The sequence below is a fragment of the Styela clava genome, chromosome 15, assembly GCF_964204865.1.
Source record: "Styela clava chromosome 15, kaStyClav1.hap1.2, whole genome shotgun sequence".
NCBI lineage: Eukaryota > Metazoa > Chordata > Ascidiacea > Stolidobranchia > Styelidae > Styela > Styela clava.
This window is the reverse complement of record NC_135264.1, coordinates 12,447,482-12,465,199: the sequence shown is the minus strand read 5'-3', so window position 1 is coordinate 12,465,199 and position 17,718 is coordinate 12,447,482. Positions and strand designations below refer to the sequence as shown.

The window sequence follows — 17,718 nt, the reverse complement described above, 5'->3', positions numbered from 1 at the left end:
GTCAGTACTATAATAGGTAAACGAATAGCTCGCGGAGCCGCTAGTTTTCTCTCACGGAGCCGTGGTATTATTCCTTATCGTAAAAGACTAAGTTTCTTATTATGCTTTTCTCCGAGCTTATTCTACATATGCAAACACAAAGTAATCTATCTCCAATCGGTTTTCCAATCATTAAAGGCACACTAGTTCAATTTCCATGTTCTTCCATAAGCAACCAAATGATGCTTAGGTAGCAATTGTGTCGAGGCCAGGAATGAATGACAAATAGTTTCTCTACAATAAACAGTGATTTCTTTCTAAAAATTTGAATTATAACTTCCGTAATCTTTTTGTTCAATGGCTAAATGCAAGGAATTAAATCAGTGAGAATGTTAATATTATCAGGAAGAACTCAATAGCTCAATGAAAGTAATATTATAGTGGTGTGATTCGTGTTTAATAACTATAAAGCTAAGAAGCAGAACTTTCCCCTTTTTTTTTAGTTTGCGATAAGATAATGTTTTTTTTTCATAAAGATATCGTTAAGTTATATATATAAATTAAAATATTTGTCAAACAGAAGCAATCAATAAAATATTGTACACCCGTATTTCTGTTAGAACACATATGCAAGTTTCCTCACTCGGTTATTTTGGAATCTTTCATAATACGCATACGAAATAATAATTTGCAGTATTGGTTAAAATTGTGCGGAAAAGTCAAGCTACACGGCATCCAAGTCTAGAATCAGATCTTAAAATGTTGGTGTGTCAAATCAGCATAAATCTTTCCCTTCCAGTTTTATGACATTGCAACAAATAATGAATATGTTTGTGATTGTTGGAACACATGTGAATTATGCATTGGTCTGCTTGAAAAACTAAATGAAATAACATTAGGGATATACACGGAGTAAGACTGATAGTTACTGAAAAGTCCGCTCTTGATTGTAATCTCTCACTATAAAATCGAAATCATTTTTTTCACAAGCTGTTTACCGCGTTCGTTACCAAATATGACTAAAATTTTGTTCGCGTGATAGTTTTGGGGTGACGCCATAAACTACGCTTGCCGTCTGCGGTAAAAAGTAACATTTTAAAGCTGCTGATAGTTAAAAAATGTTATTCACAAAATAGAACCCTAATTGTAGAAATTTAAAAGATTTATATAAGGTAGACAGACATATGGGTAATTTGCGCTTTATATTTTTGAGCATTTCTACAAATGCGCATTACGGGTCGGAGTCCTCGAGATTGTGTAAATGGTTCGGAGTCGATTAAAACTTTTTTGTTTATAGCTGAAAATCGAAGTTCAAGCTCTGGTTAGTCCAGTTTGCTGTAACTAAATTGGCGCTCCTGTAGTATGTAAACCAAGATTGCGGACGCCGGAACATAGTATGTGTACTAGGTCACGTCGATAGCAGTGGTGGAATTCAAAATTTTGAGAACAGATTCTCTTTTGTAGGTTTTCACTAACAACAGATAATTTCATTTCAGAAAATGTATCTATTTCATTACGAAAATAAACTACATTGACATGGCACGCTTTTAATAAATCTTATACAGAACTTTCGAAACAGCATTGCAAGAGCAGTTCTCCGCAAACCCCCTTTTATCTCATCACTTCTTAAAAGCTACTTAACTGTGGCGCAGAAGTAATTATAATAACCTTTGTGTGTTGCAATAAGTAAAACAGTTAAGTCGCAAACGACAATGTTTCGTATTTTTTTTATTTTATTTTTTTATTGAAAAAAGATGTTGAGAAATAAGCAAATACCAATAAATAAAGATTCAAAAACGTATATATCATCAGATAGAAATACGAAAATTAGATGAAACGCCAACTGTCAATTCGCAACCGATTGCCAATACGTCGTCGAGTTGCTTCATACCACAATTGGAACTTTTCGTTCCCATTCAATAGTCTGTGAAGCCAGATCCGCAACTGACCAGCATATCCCGCAACTTCTCGTTGTTCGAGATCATGGATCACTGAAATTATTTATTTTAGCCGAAGAAGTTGTATTCTTGGGTTTTCTTCATTGTTTCGCATTCACAACCGCTGGGTCTCTAAAATGTGAGAATGTGATTAAGTAAAATTAAATATTTGCTCAATTATGTATTTAATTATTTGTTTGCTTGTTGCTAAACTGCTATGAATACAGTTTAAACTATGTTTACTTCGAAATGGTGACATTTTTGATTCTCAGAATCGAATATGCCTTGAAGAGTTAATTTTCACACCAGATTCTTTGGGACTTATATAAGTAGTAAGTATAAAGCATACAATATATGAAATAACAATCGACTTACTCTGAAATAAAGCCACTTTTGTTGGAGCTCATATCTGCCTTGTGGCTGCTGTTGTTGCGGTTGTTGTTGTTGTTGGTAGTCTGTCGTACTGTGAGTTTGCGACTGTGCAGGGAATGTTTGATCGTTTCCATCTCCGCTTCTCATTGTTGCCGGATCTTGTTCATAGGTCTGTCCATCATTCGCTTGTTGTGTTTGGTCTGTGTAGGTGTGTGTTTGAGTGACAGGTATGGTGACATATTCCCATACACGAAACAATCGTCTTTCGTCTGTGTATTTTTGAGTGCAAAGCTTCGGTCGTCTGCTTTTGCATTCACAGTCTTCACTTGTTTTGCATTGACAGGCCTGTCCTGGTCGTCTAAATAAAATGATAAATTAGGTAAAGGCATCGTAAGGTTTTAAATCAATCAATTTCAAAACTTGAATAATATCACCTAAGGAATGTCAAGGAAAATCGCAACATGTACGGTTAAAAGCTCTTTAAAGCTCTCGATATTTAATATACGGTGTCGAATCGTATTATATTTACGTTTCAATAAAAATTATTAAACTTACTTGCACATTGTGGCGATGATTGGTCCTTGCATAGGATAATTTTGTTGGTATTGCATCATGGGATTGTAACCGTAGTTGTTCATCATGGAATACGTGTCAAAGCCAAATGATCTGATCTTTGGTTTTTTATCGTCATTCTTATCAGCATTCTTATCTTCTTCCGTGATTTCTGAAGATCTTGTCTGTGGTCCCCAAACTCCCGTCGATTGTGGATAATTGTAGCCATTCGATTGATATTGTTGATAGTTTGTTTGTGGGTACTGGGAGTACGAGTTTTGATTATATGGGTTGTAATACTGCCTACTAGTGCCTTGTTGATATTGTGAACCGTAGGATGGGTAGTGGCCAGTTTGAGCACTGTTTGTTGTATAACCAGTTTGAGTGTTTGTATACGGATAACTCGATTGGGTGTCGGTAACAGGATAGCCAGACTGGGTGTTTGTCACTGGATAGCCAGACTGGGTGTTTGTCACTGGATAGCCGGTGTGAGTGTTTGTGGCTGGATAGCCCGTCTGAGTGTTTGTGATTGGATATCCGGTTTGGCTCCCCATTGATGTGTACCCGTATTGTCTGCCCATTGATGGATAACCGGTTTGACCAGGATAACCGTATTGTCCTCCACCCATTTGTGACAAGAGCATCTGAAGCATACCACCAAACTGTCCTTGCTGTCCAAAGCCCCCAAATGGATTTGGGTTCACAATTTGCTTGCTGAACATATATCTATAATATTGGGGTATGTTGAAAAGTTCGAAATAGGAAGATGGAACAGTGTATCCAACAGTTGGGTTCATGATGCATTCTTTGACGTCACAATCCTTATCCTTGTCTTTCACTGATCCTTTTCTGCATTTTTGTTCTTCGGGAAATACAGACATTCTGAAAATCAAACAGGTTACTAATTATGTACATGAAATTTTAAATATAGATTATTAAAACTCAAATGCGCAATTAATATTTGTATATATCTTTTTAAGAGACTGTATTTATTAATCAGCATTATATTTACTTACGGTTCACAATATTCTGTTGGTGGTGCTCTATCTTCTTTATCTCTACCGTTGCCATTTCTAGATAATTGATTAATGAATGAGCTGAGACCATGGTAGGTAAAGAGTCCACTTCTGGCCTGCAAAAATGGTGTAATAAAATGATGATTGTAAATTCAACAATAGAAAAAATCATGTTGATTCACATATCACAAATTTTTAAATTCGTGCAACGAATTTATTTAATTATTTGTTTGTTAAATGTTCATCAATATGTAATAAATTTCTTTCAAAGTTACTTAACAAATATATTCAAAAGATCATTAGAGATGAATTTTCAATGTTTATTATTTTATTATATATAATATTTATACTCGGATCGTAATACAGAGTCGTGTTTTAAAAAGATTACAAATTATAACTTTTCGCATTCCGCTCTGCTCTTAGAAGCTCGCACAATCGAAAAATGAATTTAAAAAACGAAATATATTACAAACGTTTACTTACCACAACTTTAGGTTTACCATCCCCGCTTTGTGTATTCTGATTCCCATTACTAGTAGCAGTGATTTCACCAGATCTGCCATCGGGTAGGTTAACTGTCGCACAGTTAACGCCAAAAACATAAATAAGAACAGAAAGTGCACAAACGCATGAAAAATGCATTATGATTCTAATTTTTCCAAGTTGCAGGAAATCGTCGTTGAAAAATATTGTAAATATGACTAAGTCGTGTAGAACCTCTTCTTTTATACTTTAAGGTTTCCCATGAACTTGCGTCATTGGATGTCGTTTTTCAAAAATATTTAATCAAATTAAATAAAAAAAATAATCGTAAATGACACGATGTTTCGCCATCTTACAACGATATGGCATAATCACCAAGTTTGCTACGGCCTTTACTAGATCGAATATAAATTTAAAATTACATTACAATCTTACATAAAGTTTACGGGAAATTGTAATTGAGCTTGGACGTCAATGTTTATCAGAAATCGAACTAAAAGGATGTAATTAGTCAATTAGGTGAAGACAATGATGCGATCGAGTCATGACCCGCTGAGATTATTTGGCATATTAGTATCCAAATTATAGTTTTTAGTAATATGGATAACGTTGGATGATGCGTAAGATTTTCGAGCAATACTGACCCAACGAGTTTTGCGAATAAAATGATCTTTTGCGATCAAAGATATGACATTGATGTAAAGCAAAAATTTACAATTTCTTATTTATCATTTGGAATATAACTGTCCAGTCTAGGTACAGCAATCATTGGATGGATATTTTGTCTTGGTTATTAATGATTGTTTGTTTTATTGACTGTTAATACTGTATATATGTTTAGGATTAGGATCTGCAAGTCGCACACAAATTATCCCACAGATCTCTGCAAACAATAGTATATTAGGGAAATTTTCTTGAGTTTTTTTTTAATTGGGACATCACCGCGTCCACGAGCCCATTATGATTTGTTTTTTAAGATCATTTTTCAAAAACTTATAATTAGTTATGTTATAAAAATTAATAAATAGAACAATTATTATTTTGGTTCTTTTTTTTAGTCAGCTCGATTGATTTTGCACATTTACCGATTCCAGAAAATATATTTATCCAATATATTGTATATATGAGAATTTTATTTTCATTATCAAATCAAAGATCTCTGAAACCACAATTGTAAAGCTGACATAGTTCAAGTAACGAAGGTAGTAAACATGCCAACATTGCTAAAATAATTTACTCAATTAAAACATCGAACTCTTTTCAAGTTCGTATATTTCAATTTGCAACCAGAAAACGAAATTGAAACAAATTAAATTGAATTTAAAAAAATATTTCAATGATTCGTGACGGTAAACGAAATATTTAGTTTCTGTACTCCTGCAACAAATACTTTGGTTCCACCGATACTATATGGTTATTATTCAATTGAAAGAAATTTCGATTCAACTGAACATCAATTTACTGTTGTACCAATGCCAAAGTAGCTTATACAAAACCGAGACAAGTTCGAGTGCACGTTTGGCGTTTTTTGTCCAAATTACACTTTGGAAAATGCTACAATTGTCTTTAATTTTAAGATATACGTAGGGAATTTATATAGGTTTTAGTACGCACCACTGCCAGTAACCATATCTATTGATATTTTCACAAAACATTTCTTAAGAAGAGTTTTTAAGCTAAGTGGATAAAATCCTTTTGTGCGAAGACCGAATATTTTGAAGCATGGCGCCTGAGTTGAATATGACTTTGTGACGTAAATAGGGAAGAATAGATACGTCGAGCTCTCGAGATAAAAACAATTAAGAAAAGTACTCACACAAATTTGGTCTTGCAAATGACACTAAACGAACTCTGATCGAACTCATTAGAGAGTAGGGTTCTACATTTTGAAACTAATTATTCGAATCGGTTCAAACGAAAATTTCGAATTCCCGTTACCTTGCATGCCTTTTTTTTTGTTCGCCACAGGTCGAGGCAAATCCCTCATTTCTTTTGATGAAGCCATATTTATGAAATGCAATTCTGACATGGGGCTCTTTCCTTCTTGTGTGTGAACACTCAGCAAACTGTCTGAGTGATGGATTCTATGTTTTGAGGAAAATGCTATTCGAAAATGCCCATCCTTATGAAAGAGTCACGATTACCAGCTCACTGCATTCCAATAAATTCTATCGTTTTACTGAATGTTCGGAAAACTGTTCGCTAAATAGCACTAAAACTAATTTAACCGATGTTTTTAGCAAGGTGCAAGATACTTTTAGCTTATTAAAACTTGCAAAAGCTGATTATTTAATTATAAAATATAATTTTTTGGTTACTTATATTAAAGAAATAACTTCAACAAAAAATAATTTTAAATTACGAACTTTTCAAAAATTATCGCCAAAATTAAAAATTGCGCACAAGGTGGCGGTTCCGCGGTCGTATTTCAGAGATCCGGTGGTCAGACCACGGATTTTCGGACCACTATTTTGTTTTGGCCTTCTTGTCCATATATCTGAGCATTGCTCGCTTTTTTCCATGCTGAAGAAAGTGTTGTCGTTACGTAATAAGATCAATGTATTTTTGTTTTCTACCCTCGATTGATTTAATTATAGGGAGACTCCTAAGCAGGCCATGCATCTATAGACTGCTTGACCATCGCCATAACCTATATCTTACGACAAAATGTCTGACTTTACCAACAATAATTACTATATCTACCAGAAAACCTTAATAAGGTGTTTTGATTATCCATTAACGTAATCATTGGTTATTACATTTTAATATTACATGTTGAGGTAACACATTGCAACAATTATGAAGGACTTACGTACTGTCTTTCGAACTTATATGAAAGACTAAAATTTAATATTATATGGCAAACAGATTAATCTTGTTAATACTAGTCAAAAAGCTGCCATGTGACATGTCTGACATGAATGTAAAAAAAACCGAGGCAGCGGCAAAGGTCAATGAAAAAAACGGAAAAAGTGACTGGAACCATCTAGTGCCCATAAACAGTCTAATACACCCTAAAAAGTGTTTGTTTTCTCACATTTCAAATCCGTTGAAGAGTAAAAGAAAGATCCATATAACATTTCTATATTTTGAACAATATTACAATCCTAATATAGGCAAACTAATGGATTTTGGTACCAAAATGAAGGCGATTTTTTCTATGCTTATTACACCAATATCATACAATTAGGTGTTTTATATTTTGCACTAATTATGTCGATATACAAGTATACAGATACAACTTTGTGTATACCGATAAGTGGTACCTTCTCTTCATTCCGAACTAATCCATCCAATTTGAGCTTCAACTCGTTTCAAGATCACATATTGGAAAGTGAAATACGAAAATAAAAAAGCATCATTTTTATTTAATATAATTAAATTTGATTGAAAAATATTTCAATGTTTCGTGATAAAAACTGAAAAAGGGGATTGTGTTCTGCCGTGGCAAATAGTTTTGATTCTTTCTACTTGAGCATTCGATTCAATTTATTTTTGTATCAATGCCAAAGTAGTGTTACAAAACTGACGCAAGTTCGAATACACGTTTTGCGTTTTTTGTTCATTTAGTCCATTGCTCTTTGAGCAACTGTTAAAACTGTTCGTAATTCGAATTAAAGATATGTACGGGTCTTTCATTGCGCTTCAATACACAGTAGTAACAGTAATATCGCTTAATATTATCTCACAAAGCACTACTTTAGCTATTAAAAAATTTAGATTTAAAACTTGACTTGACACATACTTAACGAGATGAAGCTAAAGCTATTGAATCCGAAACAATGGTGAAATAAAATGGTTCACGCAAATCAATCTTAATCCAAACCCATTACGAGTCATAATTACCATTACCCGGAATCTTTCATAATGATATTGCATTTATACTTTATGTATCAAAACCTGAGTGCACATTGCTAACTATGATATTTATATTTAGCGAAAAAACAAAGCGAGTAAAATTATTTAAAATAAGAAATGAATTTTATAGTTGATCATACTGAAAATTTAACAACGACTGAGAATTTTTCCTTGAAATAAATTTCCGAATTTTGACGATTTTTATTTGCTTTACCCCGTCCAAGGCTGTATGGTTAATCAGAACTGCCGTATTAAGTAGTGGAATAGTTCAAACTTCATTTTAGTAATACCATGCTAAATTAGATGTTGACTTTACGTAATAAGACCAATGTACTGTTGTTTTCAGCCTTTGATTTATTACTGGACGGCCATCCATAAATTCCTGAATCACTACGGTTACCGCATATCCGACCACAGTATGTCTGACTTTGCTAACTACCAGAACAACATAATTTGATGTCTTGATTAACGATTAACATAATTATTGGCTATTAGATTTTAATATCACTTAGTTTAGGTAACATATTACAACAATTACGATGCGTTTACGTAAGATCTTTCCAACTTTTATGAAAGACTTGAGTTTAATAATTATATAGCAAACAGATTAATCTTGTTAATATGATAGTAATTAAAACCTTCTATGTCACACGCCTGCTTGTTTTCTCAGATTTACTAATCTGTTTGGCTGATAATCAAACAGCGCTTATATTTAAATTGCACTTGATACGTAGTTCAAACTCAATACATTAACTAGAATAATAGAGTAATTTTACTAAGAATTTTTTAACACCCAAAAATTAGTTAGGAAGTACACAAGAACCATTTCTTGTAATTTTTATCAAAATAAAACATGACTTGTTGTGTAGGCATTTTATCAACTTTTGAGGTGTCTTGTCTATATCAGCATTCAAATTTTCCGCTCGCAGTTGGCACTCCATTTACATACAACCATTGTTCAAAAGAAACCACTTTTGTATAAATCCCAGGATGGGTTTGACTTCCACAACCGATTCCAAATGACACAATTCCGGCCAAGTACCAATCACAATTTGAGCATCGTTGGCACACTAGTGGTCCGCCGCTATCACCCTGAAACGTTACAAGAAAGTGTGAAAATAGAAACAGAGGTTTTACAAAATATATGCCACTTTGTAAATACCTGACACGCGTCATGATTTCCTTCGTATCGTCCAGCGCAAATCATCTCGTTCTCCCTCATAACAGCAACGTCCAAAGACGAATAAGAATGTGCACAAATTTCAAACGGCATAATATCGACACCGACTTCCATCAAATCTTGAGACGAATCCGGAGCGTTGTAATACGCTAAAATAATATATATTATATTGTTTATCGTAAATGAAATGGCGACAAATTAAGTAACAGCTCAATCAACATTCAGCTTCACAGTGAGGATCATTTTTCCTTGTCTATGTTACACCATCCGTGCCTAATTTACTATTAGGCAAGATAGGCTCAAGCCGAGAAGCATCAAGCCTCCAAGGTCTCGTCATTCAATATAGAACCTCATCAAATTTTTGAGTCGTATTATTGCGTCATAAAACATAAAATATATGTTTCCACAAACGATTATCGACTATGTACTTACGTCGCCCCCAACCGGTGACAAAACATCTTGTTCCTATTGGTGTGTTTTCTCCGAGAGGCAGGCTGACTGGCTGAACCAGTTTATTAAACAATACTTTATCTTTCAGCTGGAGAGTCGCAAAAAATATAAAAATTATCAAATTATGTTCAATATTTTGGTAATTTTTTTTTTATTCATTGGCATATTTAGCGCTTGGCCTGGGGTCCGCTACCGCGTATCATACTTGTTTTTAATTTCAATATCTCCTTCCCTACATGAAATAGTAACTGCATGGCATGTTATCTTACCATTAAAAGCATTATATCGCTGTTCAGGTAGTTTGGAATATATTCTTCGTGCAGAATAATATCTTCTACGTCAACTATTTGCGCCATATCTTCCTCTCCCAGTATATCAGTGACGCCAAATTTTATTTTCACATAATTTTTCCCTGCTCTGTATAAGTTGAAAATACGTTTAATTTTGGTTAGGCTTGAAATATTAACGTTTCAGTGAGAATATCTTACCCAATGCAATGCGCGGCTGAAACTGCATATTTCGCATCTATCAGTACAGCCCCACATACTGCATATCCCCTTACCATGTACACGCCCTAAAAGAAAAATTAATTTCGCCATGAAGTTTTTCGGGATGAAAAAAGTATAGTTATACAAAAAAGAGATAACATATAACTACCATCCAAGGCCATTGCCCTCCCTCCGCTTTCTCGCCACCCATGATCCTGGCATGCTTTGCGCAACATGTGTCTTGCTTATATCTGCGTATATGACCGACGGGACACGGTGCTGAAAACAGTTAATGAATTCTATATAGCTTGGCATTATTGAAATTGCGGATAATACCTGATAGAGTTACCTGTAATACAAACCAATCCAACGCAAATATGACAAAAGAAACTGAAATGAAAAAACTTCAATGTATAAATATTCGTAGCTACTTATATAACATAAGTCGATCAAAAGCGAATATACAAAAGTGAAAATAGAAAGGCGCCCAAAACAAATCATGTTAAATTATCTACTCACTTGCTGTTGTTGAAGATATCTGTGTAGGTGGTGCAGTGGTAGAGAATGGCAAAGATGAAGGTTCTGTCGTGTTCGTGGCACTTGAATCTTAAAGTAAAAGATACGATTCTGACACCATTAAAATAACTGCTAATTTTTATAATTTGATGATTGTACATACCTGTCACATAAGTAGAGGTTTTAACTGGCGTTGTTGATAGGGAAAGAGTTGTTGGCAAGCTAAAGGCACCAGTGATAACTTCTGTTGTGATACCGAAAGCTGAGGATTAAGAACAAAATTGAAATAGATAAATAGCTACTACTTATCAGTGCACGAATTCACCGCTGCAATTGTATCTTACTTGCACTCGAAGTTGTTGTTTTTGGAGCTGTTGACGAGATTGGGGTTGTCGAAACGGTTAAAGGACTGTATGAACTCCCGTTTATATGATTCGATTCTGAAAATAAAATAAAAAACATTGAAAAGCTATGTTGAAACGATTTACCACTAATCATCGTACCTGTCGATTTCCATAATTCTGACGGCGGCGTGGTTCCTGTTGGAGTTGTAGAAGAAGTCAGGGATGTTGTCATGTTCGTTGTAATGGAAAAAGTGGTATGAGCTGATGAAGCAGTGCCTGTTGTATGTGAAATTACAGATGGTGAAAATGTTGATTTACTTATACACGATCCAGTGGCGCAGCTATGGTGGAAAACAAAAATTGCTGCTTCTTTTAACCCGAAGCTTTAAAGCTTTGCATACTTTGTTGAATTGTGTATTATGGTAGTTAGAATTTTGTATATTTCAGAGCAAAGGATCTTTCTAGTAAAACTTTGTATGTATATAGTTTTATCCTTGTAAGCACGTGGATTTATGTATGTAAGCATGAAATTGCTACGGTATTTTATGCAGGTAGGAATCCAGGCAAAGCGCACTGTACGATTGGGTGACAGCGCTTCCAAAAAGATTTGTCTCGAAAAATCCAATTATGAGACACAGTAAACCAAATAAGTCTTGAATTACAACTGAACGTTGCATAAAAGCTGTGGAAACCTGTGAAATTGGGAATAGTCGTTGTTGGTAGCAATGTCGTTCCTGTTGTAGTTGTAAACGTGGATGATGGCGTTTGTGTTGCAGTTGTGCTTGTAATTGCTTTAGTTATTGTAGGTAATGTCGTACCGTTTGTTGTAATACTAGCCGACGTAGGTGTAGGTACAAAGTCTACAAACATTGAATTTAGTTACAAGCATATAAAAATAGAAGAATCAAATTAGTTACAAAAACAAAGTCAGAATTCATCAACGACGCGCATTTTTTCTTGAGTTTATATACTGGTATTCAAAACGAAAAATGATTTTAAATTTTGGCTAAAATTGCCAAATAAATGGATTGACCCGCATCAGTAAATTTTTACCCTGATACTAATAATCCCGAATAAAATAGAAATCCCCACCTTTCACACATTTTGGATATCCCCATGGACACCATGAACAACCAAATAATTTTCTACAATCCTCTCGATTCTGCATTCCCGCTGGCCCTTTCCAGCAATTCTCTCTCGGTCTTTTGGCACATGCAGCACCTGAAAATTCACAATTTTAATTTGCATTTTGGCTTGCCACATAAAACGCTTGACAAAATATTCATCCAAAAATTTTATTAATCGATTAAAAACACTATGTTATGTTTTGAGTTATATATACTAAAATATTATTTAATCAAAGGCAGGTTATCATTTCCATAGTTAGAGTGAGGACACCTGATGGGGACACTTCAACAAAGAAATAAACGTTCAATTTTAACTCTATATACCTCGTACACATCTTGGCTTAAGATCAGGACACCACCAACATCCTAATTTCACACATATTTCTTCTTGCCCTCTTCCTCGGCATCGTCTTCGCTCATTTTCTGGTTGCTGGCAAGTGTTATTTCCTTTTATAGAAATAAATGATTGAGCACATATTACTCTTCGTATATGATTTCCTTATGTTCAAATCCATGGTTTAGCCGGTATGTTAACGTATTTTCTATTAGAAAGTATCGTCGTTGTCGCTCTGGCGTTCAAATCAATCGGTTATTATTTTGAGGTATACTCCACCTCACGATATCTTTATATCTGATCTATATGATAGTTTAGTATTGTTCAGCCAGCCATTAGACCTCAAAACTACGCCTGAATAGCCTTACTTTTGTACCGTATCCCAAACAACGATCAACCGAATTTACTGATTCGAACACAAAAATGAAATAATCTTTTTCAAGTGCAACATTGAACATTTAAGACAATATGCAAACATGAAACCACTGCTACATTTTATAAAAACAAGAGAGCTATGCTCAAATATATGGACAGGTAGAGTCACATAATTTTGATGACGTCATAGCGAAAAAAAAAGTAATAGCCTTCTGGAGAAAATTTTCATCGTTAACTACTGAAAATTTCAAAGCAATTGGTCCAGTATTCGAAGAGAAAAAAAAAAAAAATTCAAAACGTGTTGACGGAGACAAATAATAACAATAACAACAAAATTTTGAAACGATCGTTATGTCCACTACGTGTCCAATAAATTGAAGATTCTTTGAAATAGTTCGAAAATAAAGGGATTTTGCTGCTTAGATTTTGGTCATAATAGCATCTGAGGAAAGCTACCTATCTGTCTATACCAGGTGCCAATATTTCTACTCTGAATGATGATCATTAATTAAGATATTTCAATATATGGGCACTATAAAAACTCCAACATCTTAAATATATGCTAAATATTTCTAAAATTATTATTTGTATGGAACATCGTTATACTTACCCAACAAACTAATTGATTAAAAAAATGTGTTTAAAGCTCCTAGGAAAAAAACTGCAATTTTATTCTCATTTTTTTTTTGTCCGGGAATCACGAAGACATTATAAATCACAGTAATGAAAATTTTGTAATCAAGAAATCTATTCCAACTTACCGATACTTTTCGCCCAATACAGAGCAAAGATGAAAATACTAATGATTCCGAATATTCGCACCATACTTTCAGCTTTGGTTGTTCAATGTAATAAAGTATTATCAACTTTGTTTGCTCCGCCTCGTCAAAAACAATCAGAAATGTATTCGATTCGCATTTGCTTGACCGGAAATGATTAGCCTCAGCGCGAAACAATGGAAAATTGTTGTTATAACAGCGGTGGAATACTGACAATAGGAAATCCTGTGATGATTCATTGGACGATGAAATAGATCTTACTGATCAATCCCAGGACTAGGGGAACTACTCGTACATCTGAATGAGTAAATAGTGGGAAATTACAGTCGATTCAAACAAAATTCAATTTGAAAAATTACAGAAAAATCCAAGATATTACATGGACAACCACTTTATTTGGTTTTCTTCTTCTTCATCGGTGGGCGATGTGATAACTCGCACAGATGCTCGATTATTACTGCACAGTGCACAACGAAGGCAAATGTCATTCTTTATTCTTATGTTTATAGTTCTAGCTAAATTTTATATTGACATCGTTTATGATTCAAGGGATTGGCTTCAGGTAGCCACCCTTTGGTCCCTTCGAGTTTTTGACTATTCCGACATTGGGATGATGGTTTTTATAGAATGGTTCAGAATGCTAATTTTCTGTTTCTGCTTCTCTTGTTTGATGTATTTATTTTGTTGTCAGTAAATTTAGAATTCAAAAAGTTTGGGTAGAAATCAAATTTTTCAACGGACGTTGTCGAAGCCTCGGTGTCCGAAATTGTCATTGTCCAATGTTAAAGTCAAATTATTCTCTATTACACGATATTGACACTGCACCAAATGACCACTTTATTGCCGTTGCTTTAAATTTTACAATTTAGAACGAAATTTCTTCAGCAGTTTCCGCATATTGAGAATGAGAGAGATCTATAATTACCACAACAAAGATAATGAATGGGATTTTTAAGTATGTCTATTGCGTAGGAAAAGTGGTTTCATTTTTAGTTCACATTGAAAATACATATGCCTAGTCAAAACACTCGAACCCCTCATACATTTATTTACCCAACTAAAATATATTTACATCAACAACAACGGCTTGTATCCATAGATTTTCATTTTAGGGGGTTTGTATCGGAATTTAGGCGTGACAGATATTTTGCTATTGACGATAAAACTATTTTTAACTTATATGTGTCCTAAAATTGATTCGCAATGTGCAATAGTATGCATGTCACTTTCTGGATATTCAAGTTAGGAATGTACCGGTAAGTGTGGCGCCACATCTCGAGATATATTTGAAATTCTAGGGGTGTAGGGAAATCACTGACAACCGCCTCAAATAATATATTCTAAAATTAGGCAACACCATACTGTTCTCAGTAAGTAATTTGTAGCTATTTGATATTCAGCTAACTTTCGATTTCGGTTATATTGACCTGACTGAGAAACGTGTCTTGGGGCAACAGACTCTAAAAACCCCAAATGGTTGTATCGTTGCCTCCCAGCCTAAGCATCTGGATCTGTTTATTTATTATTTATATATGTTTGTAAAATGAAGTCGAACATTTGTTAAAATGAAGTCGAACAGGGATTTAAAAAAGGAAATGGTAATAAGTGCTACATCTACAGAATATTGAAAAATATACTGTATAATAATAAGAGAAAAACAGTTACAATGAAAAACCAATTGAAGATATCATTATACAATACTATTAAATCTCAAAAAGTTAGTTGAACTTCGGAAAAATGCACCATGTTATCCAGAAAAATACAGAAAGACAGACTCAACTGCTTCAGCACAGCTTGAACTGGTTTATGGATATAATGCAAACCAGGTATTTAAACATACACTGCTAATATAGTCAACTGCCTTCAAATGAAACACATTGCCAAAATATCCAAAGGATTATAAGTATTTAGTCTGATATCAACATCTTCATTTCATATTCTATAAGAACAACATGATTGTTGCATATATTTTAAAAAATCAAATCATTGTGGGGCATAAAATACATCTGATAAATTTTGATCGAAATACCTGATGAGGACTGATCGAAAATCATAAACTCGATTTTGAAATAAAATCTTAAAAAAGACTAAAAAGTCCAATATCAAAAAATATTAAATCCTTGTTGAAAACATATAAAAATACAAAAATTTGAAGGTTCTATTGTTTCAGTAGAATTTCCCCCAGTTGTGATTGTGAATAACTTGTTTTCAATGCTGCATTCAGTTTGAATCATTCAACTTCGGTATAAGATGATTTGTTTGTCTTGAATATTGAAATGGATTTCGCCACATTTTTCTATTTCACCAAACACAAGAGATTGGACTTCACTTCAGTGATTTTTACTGCTGATTTCCATCGAAGATTTGCTGATTACCAGAACCAATCTGTGAAAAATTATCAAAGTAAAATTTGTCAATAACAGATGGAGAAAATAATAAACGAAATGTGTTTTTACTGATGTGAGATATTAACAATGGATATTAACATCAAATTCGAAATAAAACTAGTTACAATATACAATAAATTTTTCATGTGTGAATAGTGCAGACTAATCATAATTATAAAGACACCTCGATTTACAATTGATAGTTATCAAATTAATTCTTGAATAGGTAATAAAACTTAGGTAATAAAAAAGTCCCATACACCAAAAATGTTATTACAACAAAAATGAAAATTAATTTGAAAATTGATTGACAATATATATTTTGACATTTACTATCCCAATTCATGCCTAAATACCATGGCAATACCGAAAAAAAATACAATCTCACCTGAACCGTGCTATTAGCACCAGTAATATGTATATTATAAACCGCTGGAGGTGCAGCATTTTCCTCATTTTCGACAACAGGTTGGGGTGTTGGTTGCGGTATTGGTACAGCGGACTGAGAATTAATACCAGGACCACTGATTACCATATTTAATTCTCCTTCTTCTGTGGCCGAATCATCCTTAGTAACATCTGAGACAGGTGCAGTAGAGAGGTCCGCATTGGAAGATGTTGAAATTCCTGAGGTTGAAGAACTTTGGTGTGAACTACAAGTTTTGGGCTTAAGAACATGTTTTTCAATACTTTGTAAAGTGCTTTTTATTCTTTTTTCAAAAAATTCATCTTCAGACAGTGGAGTGTATGCTTTTAATATAGTTGGAAGCGGCAATTTCAAGTACTCTCTTGGTTGGAGAACTATAAATCTGAAAGATTTGTTAGTGATTCCTTCATATAAACCAATATCTCGGGTAGACTTCATTATAGCTTCATCAGTTACTGCAGCCGCGGTGGCTAACCAAAACCCTGCGTTATTCTCCTTTAAAAATTGTTCAATTATTTCCATTTTTGGCAAGCCTGCTTGGTAGAAGTCGCAAAGTTTCAATTCATGACCTATTTTCTTGAACTTCTCTTGAATACGATTGGCAATTTGAACATCGGGATCAGCATAAAACATTCCAAGTTGTATACCGGTACTAGTCATTATTCAAATTTAATTTTCCAAGTCCTGAAGTCAGTAAATAAATCTCAAGGTAGGCTATTGGTTTGCTACCCGGTACCGTAACTGGGTAACAGTTAAGGCTGTAAGGGAAGAATATATATCTGTATACGGTGCCGTATACACTTGAGATAGGACCAGAGGATAGGGTTTACATGTTTACTCCGGGTGAACCAACCTACCGTGGCTAGGAGTCAAGCAATCCTCCGGCACTTAGGTACGGTAATTGGTTTGCTACCTGGTAACTGGGTACCGGTAACAGTTAAGGCTGTAAGGGAATAATATATATCCGTATACCGTATACACTTGAGATAGGACCAGAGGATAGAGTTTACATGTTTATTCCGGGTGAACCAACCCACCGTGGCTAGGAGTCAAGCAATCCTCCGGCACTTAATTATTACAAACATTTATAGCGGGCAGGTAACTGCAAAACTAA

At 34.2% G+C, this 17,718-nt stretch overlaps 3 protein-coding genes across 3 annotated transcripts; all 3 read right to left on the bottom strand.

Moving 5' to 3' along the window:
• Positions 1–1,711: 1,711 nt before the first annotated feature.
• On the bottom strand, positions 1,712–5,390 carry LOC120334116 (uncharacterized). Its single transcript, XM_039401569.2, has 5 exons — positions 4,340–5,390; positions 3,857–3,972; positions 2,844–3,722; positions 2,292–2,646; positions 1,712–2,048 (listed from the first exon to the last, which is right to left on the bottom strand). The coding sequence occupies exons 1-5, from the start codon at positions 4,496–4,498 to the stop codon at positions 1,986–1,988; spliced, it is 1,572 nt and encodes a 523-aa protein (XP_039257503.2). The 5' UTR covers positions 4,499–5,390; the 3' UTR covers positions 1,712–1,985.
• Positions 5,391–7,029: 1,639 nt separating this feature from the next.
• Positions 7,030–14,066, bottom strand: LOC120334119 (uncharacterized). Its single transcript, XM_039401573.2, has 14 exons — positions 13,773–14,066; positions 12,627–12,749; positions 12,268–12,396; positions 11,868–12,035; positions 11,335–11,451; positions 11,176–11,271; positions 10,995–11,093; positions 10,835–10,921; positions 10,485–10,594; positions 10,316–10,401; positions 10,097–10,244; positions 9,810–9,915; positions 9,360–9,526; positions 7,030–9,289 (listed from the first exon to the last, which is right to left on the bottom strand). Exons 1-14 carry the CDS (start codon positions 13,834–13,836, stop codon positions 9,101–9,103), a joined length of 1,689 nt encoding a protein of 562 aa, XP_039257507.2. The 5' UTR covers positions 13,837–14,066; the 3' UTR covers positions 7,030–9,100.
• Positions 14,067–15,270: 1,204 nt separating this feature from the next.
• On the bottom strand, positions 15,271–17,717 carry LOC120333959 (uncharacterized). Its single transcript, XM_039401388.2, has 2 exons — positions 16,566–17,717; positions 15,271–16,175 (listed from the first exon to the last, which is right to left on the bottom strand). Exons 1-2 carry the CDS (start codon positions 17,262–17,264, stop codon positions 16,131–16,133), a joined length of 744 nt encoding a protein of 247 aa, XP_039257322.2. The 5' UTR covers positions 17,265–17,717; the 3' UTR covers positions 15,271–16,130.
• Between the last annotated feature and the right edge of the window lies 1 nt (position 17,718).

Coding starts and splice junctions, on each gene's coding strand:
- LOC120334119 (XM_039401573.2), bottom strand. CDS start 13,836: ATGGTGCGAATATTCGGAATCATTAGTATTTTCATCTTTGCTCTGTAT. Junction 11,094..11,175: donor AACAACAACTTCGAGTGCAA/GTAAGATACAAT, acceptor CTTAATCCTCAG/CTTTCGGTATCACAACAGAA. Junction 10,922..10,994: donor AACCTCTACTTATGTGACAG/GTATGTACAATC, acceptor TTTTACTTTAAG/ATTCAAGTGCCACGAACACG.
- LOC120334116 (XM_039401569.2), bottom strand. CDS start 4,498: ATGCATTTTTCATGCGTTTGTGCACTTTCTGTTCTTATTTATGTTTTT. Junction 3,973..4,339: donor ATGGTAAACCTAAAGTTGTG/GTAAGTAAACGT, acceptor CCATTTTTGCAG/GCCAGAAGTGGACTCTTTAC. Junction 3,723..3,856: donor CCAACAGAATATTGTGAACC/GTAAGTAAATAT, acceptor TTTGATTTTCAG/AATGTCTGTATTTCCCGAAG.
- LOC120333959 (XM_039401388.2), bottom strand. CDS start 17,264: ATGACTAGTACCGGTATACAACTTGGAATGTTTTATGCTGATCCCGAT. Junction 16,176..16,565: donor GTGCTAATAGCACGGTTCAG/GTGAGATTGTAT, acceptor AATTTTTCACAG/ATTGGTTCTGGTAATCAGCA.